The sequence below is a fragment of the Haemaphysalis longicornis genome, unplaced genomic scaffold, assembly GCF_048455015.1.
Source record: "Haemaphysalis longicornis isolate Haplotype H1 unplaced genomic scaffold, Haemaphysalis longicornis Haplotype H1 scaffold_3, whole genome shotgun sequence".
Lineage (NCBI taxonomy): Eukaryota > Metazoa > Arthropoda > Arachnida > Ixodida > Ixodidae > Haemaphysalis > Haemaphysalis longicornis.
Genome location: NW_027526335.1, coordinates 175,796,285 through 175,808,103, shown reverse-complemented (window position 1 = coordinate 175,808,103; position 11,819 = coordinate 175,796,285). Strand labels below are relative to the sequence as shown.

General features: G+C 46.2%; 1 protein-coding gene across 1 annotated transcript; it reads left to right on the top strand.

Annotated features, from left to right (window-relative positions):
* The first annotated feature begins 291 nt into the window (after positions 1–291).
* On the top strand, positions 292–11,611 carry LOC144175817 (acetylcholinesterase-like). The gene is made up of 3 exons (XM_077704823.1): positions 292–402; positions 3,690–5,191; positions 11,366–11,611. The coding sequence occupies exons 2-3, from the start codon at positions 3,708–3,710 to the stop codon at positions 11,523–11,525; spliced, it is 1,644 nt and encodes a 547-aa protein (XP_077560949.1). The 5' UTR covers positions 292–402; positions 3,690–3,707; the 3' UTR covers positions 11,526–11,611.
* The last annotated feature ends 208 nt before the right edge of the window (positions 11,612–11,819 follow it).

The window sequence follows — 11,819 nt, the reverse complement described above, 5'->3', positions numbered from 1 at the left end:
GAGGGTTCTGCAAAAGAGCGCCGCAGCTTTCACTTTGTAACTCCCACGCCATTGCGTAAGGGGCCTTCTTGACGTTTTATATCTGCTTCCTACTACTTTTGCTTTTCATGCCGCGCGGATAAACGACTCTACATTACGAAAAAATCTGTATTTCTCTCCCCTCCGTTCATCGGCTGCTTTCGTAGCCACAAATAAACCTTAGTAACGTGGCAGATTTGTCTAGACGCAGCAAGATTTGCTTCTTTTTTTCGTCTCCTCGCTCTGAAACGAACGTTGATAGTGCCGTGTCCTCTTACAGCCGCGTCTTTTTTTTATTGCCGTCCAACGTCCCACTCTGTCGGCTCTCCAGTGCCAGTGCGTCATCGTCTCTCCACTGATACGGCGTCGAAGTAGTCTACGCTGGTGAGTCCTGGAGCTCCCATTTTTCGGCGTACATAGAAACGGAATAGCCGTTGGACTTTATTGGCCCACTGTTGAACGGCGGGCGTAATTATAACGACCGTCTTTTCAGGCGCAAGCGGGGGTAATTCCAGTATTATTCGGTTAAAAAAGCAATTGGCTGCGGATTGAAATTCGGCGCGAACCTTGAAGCCTGTAACAAAGAGGCCACTTAGGGGCTTCTTTACGTTTTGGCAGCTCAGATCTTTTGGAAACTTAATTAAGAACGTTGTATAGCCAAAGCCCGCCTTTGAATCTTTACAAAACTGATTCTTCTTGGCTGTACGAGCAACTGCGTATGTTGATTATAAAGTGTAGTGCTTAATTCTCTCCGAGTTCATGGTTGGATAACAATATTTAGATGCTGTACCATCTACCAGAAATTGAACAGGTTTTCTTCCGCACGGTTGCTTTCTTGTGCGAAAATAAAGGATGGATTTTTTTTTATACTTGTTGAGCCAAGTTGCTGTATATTTTAATTAATTGGCTGAAACACCAGCCCTCCGTAGGCAAAATAGATCGGTTTGAGCAGTGTAATTGTTACTCGCAGCGGCATTGCACGTACGCCTCACTACTTGCAATGGATCTAGGAGCGTGTACACACTCCAGAGAGAAAGCATGACCCTAAATACCTCTGCTTTTTTAAACCTTCTGTAAGTAACTTACGTCATGTTTCAATGCCAATTTTAACCGTGGAAGCGTAATACGCCGTATGTTGGAAGCCTCAAATTATCATGCAATATTCAGAGGAACCTGATTTTTGAAACGAATCAAATTATCATGCAATATTTTGAGGAACCTGATTTTTGAAACGATAGAGCAGGGTGTCGTGCGGGAACCGAGCCGAGCCAAAAACCGTACCGGAATTGGTATTTCTGACGGAAATTAACCCGAACCAGAACCGTTATTTTCGGAGCACGCGGAACCCAAACTAGAACATGACCGGAAAAACAGATAACGGTGACCTCAAAAGAGTTACATCTTGCGATTGATGCATGTGATTAGCCATTCAGTTTTAATCGTCTAATGTTGTATAAAATTTTCTTATGTAGTGGAAGGAACTACGCGTAGGGGTCGAGCAGGAATGAAGTCGTATCCGTAGTAACGCACACATTCGTGACTGCTATCTTAAAATGCATTCCAGTGATCGGAGGGACTACGCTGTGACTGAGCGTCAAGGAATGCTTACTTTACGCGAAATTTTGGCTCCCAAACTACAAAAATGACCGCTGACGAATTATCCGGCGTGACCAATCTTGGTCCCATAGGGCAAAAAGGTTGGCGAGCGATTACTATACTTCCTAATGCGAAATATTTGCGCATGGCGAAGTTAATCTCTTCTGGGTGGCGGCGTATACGTGCTGTGTCTCCAGAAGTTATCGCCGCATCAACGAACGCACGAAGGCGCGCGATATGCTCTGGCGTTGTCTCGTAGCGCGTCCCCGCGGGGGAACATGTCTTCTTGCGCGTTCCGCCATACCTCCGGTTTCCTGCTCGCTCTATCTTCGCCGGCGTCCACGTTCTCTCGGTGATCTCGTGAAGCGCCGCCGACAGAGAAAATGTCCTGATCAGTCTCCGCACACCGCCCTCCCCTGATACTTTCCGCATACTTTCCTCGTCCGCTTTCCTGCTGGTTCTAACTCCATTGACTGCAGTCTACCGTTCTTTCGCTCGGGTACAACGACGGACGAGGGCGCCGTGAAACCACCTGAGCGGGCGCTTAAGCGCTCCCTACTAACAAAATTCTTACAGAAGTTACGTAAATGCAACGTATAAATTCTAATATTAAACTCTAAGTCATAGATATCGTTCACTTGGCTGATGGAGGATTTTTCCGTGTGCTACAGCTCACGAGAAAAATACTCCCGTGGTATTTAAACATGTCCCGTGCTAACATACCGATGTCACACCCCGGTATGCGGGCCTACCTCTATGCGTTTAACTGCCACTGTGATCAAGAGATACATAGACAGGATTGCTATTTTAACAAAAATAGAGAGGAAACGGTTGAAAATATATACCACAGTCGTGAATCTCCGCGGAGGCTTAGTGAAGTCCCCAGGACACGAACAGGGATAAGTGCAGTAAACCTGCAATGCTTCATCTGTTTTCGCTAATCTGGCCTAACCGCTTACTATCGGCTTTAAAATTGCGCAGCATATACTTGGGAGAGGCTCTATTTTGAATCAAGAAGACTGAGTTTTGTATTATGGTTAGACATAACTGTAAAGCGTTTGTGACACTTCGATAATAATTTAACTAATTTAACCGGTTCGCGAACCGTTTCGGCAAGAGATTTAGTGGAACCGTAACTGAACCGGAAGGAAATGACTTCACCTGAACCCCACTCGTAACCGAACCGGTATTTTTTGTCGGTTTGAACGCTGCTATGAAGAGGGGGTGAGATCGTCGAGGTGCCGCTCCTGAGCAATGCCTGGATATAACACCTACAGGTACACTGAAGGTTCTACTACACTTCTGCTTAAATTTTCTGCTTCTGCCTAAAACTTCTGCTTAAACACGAATTTAAACGATGACATTTAAAGTTTTTTGCAGTGATTGAGACATTAATGCGCGAGCATCGCTCTTTGTGGTTTTGGGTATGCTAAGTGGTGCCACCAAATATAGCAAACGTGTTGCCCTAACTGATGTTATGAAGTACATTGCTTGGAACGACGAGTTCAACAATGTTCGGCTACCTTCGGCCCCTAGAATCTATGTTTCTTTTCATGTAGCAGTTCCGTTCAGAGAAGACTTTAAACAATGAGGGAGATCCCGCTGTCCCATGACCTTGAGCAGCCAGGGATTTCGCCCTGAGATTATGCTGCCTCACGTCGCTGAATTCTGTGCCAATGTTTTTTTTGTCGTATAAGGTTTCGTCGAACCCTTTGCGCAGTGTCGGAGGTTTCGACACCATCTCAATTGGTGTCGATATTTCGTTGATAGAACACGGCGGTAAATTTCAAGTTTTGGTATCGAAGTTCACCCAACGTAAACGTGAGCTTCTCGTTTCCTCTTTATAGTTCTATGTTATTTAACAAACAAATAACAAAGAAGCAGGCTCAAGCCTCTACTTGTGCAACCGTTTTTTTAACAAGCTCACATCTAAGGACGAACATTATAGTTGTAAAATATCTCCCTCAACAAATCTAATGAGCAATCAGAGGTCTCTTGCATTTGTAAGCGGTCACGTACTCTCCATTTAGCTAGTGACGTGAGTTACGGACGGCAAAAATGGTTACATTTTTCAGGTAAGCTGAGGAGCCAGCATGTGGTGCAAGATTCTGATAGCGATGTGCCTGCTGATCGGAAGTCGCTGCATGCAAGACACCGTGGAACGACAGACAAAACTTGGCCGGGTGGCCGGTTTGAAGATAAATGTACTAAACGCAAAAATCGAGCAGTACCTGGGGATTCCTTATGCAGAACCCCCTCTCGGTGCCAAGAGATTCCGTGCTTCAATACCTGCGACACCCTGGAACGGCACATTAGACGCCACAGCACGTCGCACCGCCTGCCCACAGCCTGGCTTTTCCGGACTATCGCCCACCGGAATCAACTATACGGAGGACTGCTTACACCTCAATGTTTGGACACCAGAGCGAGAAGAAAACGAGACCGTTGAACGTCTCCCAGTCGTGGTGTGGATACACGGCGGAGGCTTTAAGTATTCTAGTTCGTCTAACCCGAAATACAATGGTTCTATTTTATCCGCAAAGGCCGGCCTAGTGGTTGTGTCGATGAACTACCGGCTCGGTGTACTCGGATTCCTAGATGCCAGTTCGGTCGAAGCACCCGGCAACATGGGCCTGATGGATCAGATGTTGGCTCTGAAGTGGGTTCAAGAGAATGCCGAGTATTTCCGAGGAGATCCTTTCAAAGTGACCCTATTTGGTCAAAGCGCGGGTGCCATGTGCGTCCATGCACATTTACTTTCACCACTGAGCAAAGATCTATTTCGGAATGCTATGTTGCTCAGTGGCAGCCTCTACTCTATAGACCTTTTTGATTCGCCACAGCACAGCCTGCAGAAGGGTGACCGTGTGTCGACGATACTGAACTGCTCCTACGATGACTGGAATTTGGCAACACACGCAGACGGAATTATCAGCTGTCTAAGGAACAAATCAGTCGAGGAACTAATATCAGCTTCTGCTGAAGCAGTCGCGCCAAAATTTGTGCCTTTCTTTCCATCCTACCACAATGACTTCCTGCCTAAAGATCCAAGGACGGCCACAGAACGCGGTTTATTTCAACAAGTCAGCGTAGTCTTGGGTCTCACATCGGACGAGATGTGCTGGGCACTCGCTCGTTCAACCAGAGGTCGTTTGTTGCTTGAAGACATCGAATCTGAGAACGCGACGAGCATTAGGCAGGTACTAGAGCGCGCGATGGAAAACCAAATGAGGGAGATACCACCGTCTACACTAGAGCACTACTTGGAAAATGTTACAATCAGCAGCAACACCGCGCTTGTCAGGCAGTACCTGGATTACCTCTCAGATCGTATGTTCAACTGCCCTGTGCATTTCCTGGCTAGACACCTTGCTGCACGAGGAAACAAAGTGTTTAGTTATGTGTTCGACCACAAGTACGATTCGCCGGAGTTGCCCACGTGGGTTGGCACGCCGCACACGGGCGAACTTTTCTTCTTGTTTGGGCATCCTCTGTCCAATGCCTCGCATCTGGGTGACGAACACTATAACATCAGCGAGGCGTTCGTACGGATTTTGTCATCCTTTGCTTTCACCGGGTAAGTCGAGTGATCTAGTGCTCTCGGTCGTCTGCATGTTTGAAGAAGCCGTGCTTCTGTGTCTTGCTCAGAAAACATCCTTCCGAAATATGCAGCCATTTGTCTGTTGAATTCATAAACATTCTACTTGGATATTTCGAGAAGGATGGTATCCGTGGGAAGTCAAACTAGGACATATACGTTATACTCACTGTGATACCCGAAATGTTCTTTTACCCGTTCGGGTTCGCGTTTTCGTTTGACAGATTTACGGGTTGTAGTGCGATGCTTTGCTCCCTTACACAACGTTCTCAGTGGCGATTTCGGTGTTCATCACAGGTATCAAACGCAAAAGTAGCCTAGTAGCACTGAGCACTAGAAAGCAGCCGTGTGTCAGAGGAGTACGGGTTTACTGGTGTCCTCTTAGTGAATGGCGGAATGCGGAAGATGATTATGGGAGGGTATCGCGCTTGCTCCCCGGGCGCTGGCTGCTTCTCTCTGTGCTTCCGTGTTGTTTTCTTTCTACCCAAATAATATTTTACAACAAGATCCAGACAGGCTAAATAAGAAGGATCTGGTTGGCTTTAGATGGCTAGTTTTTTATCTGCAATAACTGAACATTTTATTCTGAAGTCTGAAGGTGATAAGGTACCTAAATGGGCCGGCATAAAGTAGTTGCTGGAAATGTGCGGAGTTAGCGTGGGCCGGCTTCCGCATCTATACTCAGGAAAACTGACGCACTTTGCCCAATTTTAACATTTGTCGATGGGCGCTCCTCAGCCTAATCATAACGGTGTCGACGAGATGTACAGAATTTGAGAATGGTTTTGAAATTATGTGCGGGGAGCGCTGTTCGGAGAGGTATTTCTGCCGCCGCAAACTGTTTTGCTGTCCGTTCAATAGTTGCCCTCAGTGCTTCCGTCCCCACGAAGTGTCTGGGCTGACGAAGCTACAGGCGCCGAACTGGAGCATCAACTTTTCCGGAACAACATTTACAGGATAAGTCGAAGGTCAATGGGGGGGGGGGGGGCAAGCACTCCCTGAATTCGGCAAACACGAGTACCTCACCAGCTTGTCATGGCGAGCGATGGCCCCGTAATTCCACGAAGTCTTGTGGACGCGCCTAAATTAGCTGGCAAGATTGCGAGTTTAGATTTTTTTCTTGGGTTATGGAATTGAAGTCGCCCTCCTACCCTCAGTGTTCCTTCTTCGTTGAAGTAGAGTGAAAATGTTGTAGCGACGAAGCCATTCTGTAAAAGTTGACCTTAAGAAATGTATGTATGCTCTTTCTTCAACTGGATCCACTACAAAGTGGCTGCTTGTGCTTTTATCGTTTCAAAATTCAAACTTCGCGCCAAGTTTACAATTGACGAGGTGAGAGCAGCAGGCCTTGATTTTGCACTCAACCGACCACTCCGCTACCGCTCACTAGAGCCAAGGCCGACGTATCCATCGCCAGAGTTCTGGTCATCTGTAGTTCGTAATGGTTATCACTAATTAACGGTTTTTCTGGCTAGTCAATGAGCGGAAGCGGTTCGTTCAGCTGGGTAAATATCAAGAAAGACTGTTCTCGCTGCTTGTTGTGAAGCGGGCGCGGTCGAGGTAGCGGCTTGGAGTTCCGTTTGACGGAGTTAGAGTTAGTTTGTTGAAGTTAGTACTCGGCGGAAGTAACCGTAGTTACGTTTAACCATGGTTACTAAACTTTAACCGCGGTTATCGCAAACTGCGGTTTGGGCTGTTACACGCGAAATTTTAAATGTGGTGACCGCGGTCACTTGGTTGTGAGCGTAACAAAAATAAATTAACACACTTTTAACTTCACGATAAAAAACAAAAGAGAAGCAGTGTAGACAAAAGGAAATATCGTTAAAACAGTCGCTTCAGACCCAAACGCAACGCACTCGCGCGAGGCGAGATTTAGGTGAGGGGCTTCCACAACACCTCGCAACCGGCTTGGTTTTCTCGCGTCTGCTCGGTGTTGGGAACTTTAGGCTTAGCGTCGCGGTGGATATTTGACCGCCGCTATCTCTACAACTGCGAATTGCAATCCATAGCACAATTTTTCACCACACAAACATTCACTTTCTCGCACGTGGAAGTTCTTTTCCGCGTTCAGATTGATTTCGAAGAGCGGCGATAAGCTGTTGCTGCCGTGGTCTGGGCCGGTTCGAGCCGCTTCCAGTGCCACGCGGGCAGATGCGCCGGCATGTTTGCAGGCACGGCCGACGTGCGCGCGGATCGTTTCCGAGTGCTGAATTCCGACCAGCGGAATTGACAAATTTAGCACGGCTTTTGTTGTAGTTGATCGGGTGTATCGGGAAACGAGCCGCTGCTGACGGGCAGTCGCGCTGACTGCGAGAGCGACGCAAAGAACGCAAGCGCCCCTTGGGGGCAGCTTTGGGGCGCCCGCTATTTGAGAGCCTTCGTCTCCTCCGAACGCCAGGTGTTTTTTTTTCACCTCCGCTGATGCGCCGCCACTGCGTCCAAACTGACTTGTGTGATTTTGAGCACTGCGGCTGCGGGAACTGCGGTTAGCGTGACCGAACTGAGGTGGCCAAGCTCAGTGTGCATTAAGCACGGTTAGCGGGGTAACCGCAGTTTCGTCTGTCGGGTAACGCAGCAAACTGCGGTTTTGTCTAACCGCGGTAAACTGTGCCCGTGTAAACCGCTTCCGCTCATTGACTAGCCAGAATAACCGTTAATTAGTGATTCCCATTGCGAACTACAGATGATCGGAACTCTGGCGATGGATACGTCGGCCTTAGCTCTAGTGAGCGGTAGCGGAGCGGCCGGTTGAGTGCAAAATCAAGGCCGACTCCTCTCACCGCGTGAATTGTAAAGTGGGCACGACGTTAGATGTTACAGAACGCTGGCACAATCACGCAAAAAAAAGTATTCCGGAGGGAATCGAACCCGTTACAATAGCGCCATTATGCGAGGCTTCTACACCAAATCTGAAATGGGGGCATGGCGTCTAATCAGCCGGTTTTGCTTTCGTCTGGACGGAACTGTACAAATTTCACGCTGGCTTCGTCTGGACAGAAATCTAAGCTCTCAGTTGTATTCCGTCTGGACGGAAGGATAACCCTTAGCGCTCCGTTCCGTCTGGACGGAACTTTAGCACTTTTATATCGTTCCATCTGGACGGAATGCTAGCCACAGCCATAAAAAAAATTGCCCCATCCGACGAACCTTGTGACGACACGCATTTGAACAGAAATGCATAATTGTCGGAGTTAACAGATTGAATTGTTATAACAGCCCGAATAGAGGTAATTGGTCGAACGAGATCTTAAAAACATACAAAACCTGGAAATAAAGTATAAAAGTGAACTTACGAATTCAGAAATATGAGTTGTATACATCTGCCGCACAAAGAGAAGACAAGATCAAAAATCCGGGAGAAAAATTAATGACAGAAACACGAATAAAAAAGAAAAAATAATGAAAACTGACCAAAGTGTACTGACCGTGGTCCGTTTTCATAGTTTGCCTGGCAAATGCCAGACGTGACTAACGGCATTTGCGGAAAAATGTAAAATTGGCAGAGTTAACACGTTTAATTGATCGTCATAATAATTGCGTGAATCGGGATAACCGGTCGTACGGAATCAAATTAAAAAGCTAGCTGACAAAATAAAAAAATCTCATTTAGACACCTCCCCTTAAAAAGTAAGACTAAACTAAAAAAAGCGCTTAAAAGAACTACGGAAACACGTATAAAAATATCGTGAGAACGACTAACCGTGTAAACCCCTGCGTTTACGTTGAACGCAGTTTAAAGCCTTCGACCGTGTTCCTCATCACAGGCTCCTCACGAAACTTTCTCGGCTTAACATTCACTCCAACATTTTATCATGGGTAAAAGATTTACTTTCATCAAGCCTACAGTTCACGTCTGCTAACACTTGTACCTCTTCTTTCAAACCTGTTACTTCCGGAGTCCCCCAGGGCAGCGTACTAGGACCGCTACTGTTTTTAATCTATATTAACGACTTACCATCCTGTGTCTCTTCCCGAATAAGAATCTTTGCTGATGACTGTGTGATTTACGAATAATTTTTTGCGATAATGACCGTGAAGCTTTGCAAACTGATATTAACGCTATCAATGCATGGTGCTCATCTTGGTTAATGACCCTAAACCATTCTAAAACTAAGTATATGTCCTTCACTAATCGCGCCTCCCGCTTTCCTACCTCCTACGTGCTCAATAACCGTTCAATTGACCTCGTATCCACTTATAAATATCTAGGAGTTCACCTTCAACCCGATCTGTCATGGCATTATCACATAAAACACACCCTGGCTTCCGCTAATCGCTCTTTCGGTTTTCTAAAGCGTAACCTTAAACATGCTCCTTCTGACATTCAAAAACTTGCCTTTACCACACTAATACGTCCTAAAATTGAGTATGCATCAGCCATTTGGGATCCCCATCAGGCATACATCGTAACTGATATTGAATCTCTGCAAAACCGGGCAGCTCGCTTCATATATTCAGACTACTCATTTCATTCTAGCGTCGCAGCACTAAAACGTCGCGCCGAACTACCTGATCTAGTACATCGCCGCCAACTTTCCCGCCTATCACTGTTCCATAAGCTGTATCACCACGCGTCACTTCACGATGATTTCTTCGAGCCACCTCCAGTCATTTTCTCTCGCAGAGACCACTCCTACAAAGTTAAACGCACAAACTGCCACTCATCTGCCTTTGCCCGGTCTCTCATTCCACGTACCATAGTCGAATGGAATAATCTACCATCTCATATCGCTTCTCAAAAAGACAACACGAAATTCCAGGAACTAATTCAACAGCTAACCTAGCACTTTCCTCTTCTTTTTGGATTTTTTTCCCGTCCTTGAAATTGTGTACTGAACAGTTTTATTTTTGCTCTGTATTTTATTTTTGTTCTTGTTGTTCTGATAGATTGTACATCGTGTCGTGCTTGAATTTGAACCATCTGTATTATATTCCTGTCTTTTTATTTGATATAATGATTTGATTACTGCGTTTTCAAGTTTACAATGTATATTTATTTACGTTTTCAGTGTAAACATGCCTGCTTCTTTTTGTTTATTTTTTCCGCTTAACTGCGCTAATACAACACGTGTGCTATGTAACCCCCCTATGTAATACCCCCTCACGGGGGCCTTTAGGGGTATTGCGAATAAATAAATAAATAAATAAATAAGTGCATAATTTGCACAATAAGACGTTTCATAGGCGTAAAATAGCGTAAATGGAGGTAATTAATATCAACAGAACTTGAAAGCAGGAAAGACAACAAAAACGAAAATAAAAAAACATCACAAGCGACTTTAAAGAATAAAACAAATTGCTGAATTAGCACATTTAATCGTTCAATTTATATGAAACCACTAATCTAGCTGAGCCTTAATCTGCGCGTTCAGGTATTAAAGCCTGGGCCCGCTTGCACGAACACTTGTTTTTATTGGCAGTCTTATTCACAGTCTAGTCTTGTTCACGGACTTCAATAAGACCGCGAATAAGATTCGGACTAGTGCGCTTGCTCGAAAGCCCTGGGGCCAGGCTACAGAGCGGTCTTATTGAAGACTATAGGGACAGCGGCTACCTAGATGAGCACAAGAGAGGCCCCTAGGGAAAAGTGGGGAATACGCCGCAAAACTGCTTGTTGCCGTCGCCGGCGTTGGGCAAGCGTTTATTATGAACCATGATTGGATGAATTCAGTAAATGCTGACCTTTTGGGCCTTGTCACAAATACGTTACAATTATCCGCCATCTTTGGTAGGCCAACTCACGCGGCCGGGCGACCGTCAAAGCGTGGGCCCGAGAAACCCTCAGGGCTGACGCAAAAAGCAGCGAATGTGTGTCAGGTTGTCGCAACACGAGTCGTGCTTTTCATCACACCGTGAATTACAAAGTTGCGAATCGGCTTCATCATCGTAGACTCGGATGCAACTCGGCACTGCTGCCGCTTCACATTACACCGCAGGTGCGCTCCGACGAAGGTGTGTCAGCTAGTTCACCCTCTGCTGTGACATGGGTACGCCGTGCTTGGTTCGCTCCGCCGTGCGTTAGGATACAGGTGTGGAAAGGAAAGGAGAGCGATTAACTTTTGTATTTACTATAGTCAAGCTTCCCGCACACCGCTCTTTCTGGAGGGAAGGGACTCATTAATTTTTGGCCGTACTTTTGATTTTTTGCAGCAACCCAGAGTTGCCTACCGGTCGCCAGTGGCCATTGTACACAGAAAACAACCCGGTGTCCGTTGTGCTCGCTCCAGGGAACTACAGCGACGTCCACGGCTTTCGTGCCACAGAGTGCGAGTTCTGGACGCCGTTTTTTCAGCCCAGCTTGGTTGCTTAAAGTTTGTCTCCTTGGTGCACAGATTCTGCAGAAACTCTTTGGAAACCAAAATGAGTGTGTTGAATAAATTGCCAATTGCCACTGAACCTTAGTGTACTTTTTTTCAGCAGTATTGGGACCGTTTATAAGAGAAATTGGGTCTGTCTTGAAGCCTAAATAATGTAAAACGGAAAGCGGAAGGGGTTTTAGAAGTAATAGCCGCTGTAAACTCGAGCAGCGTTCAATGCAGCTGCCTGAAGCACGGTTCACTTCCTATTGCGTCTAAACAACAGGCCGATTTCCTCGCCTATAAAA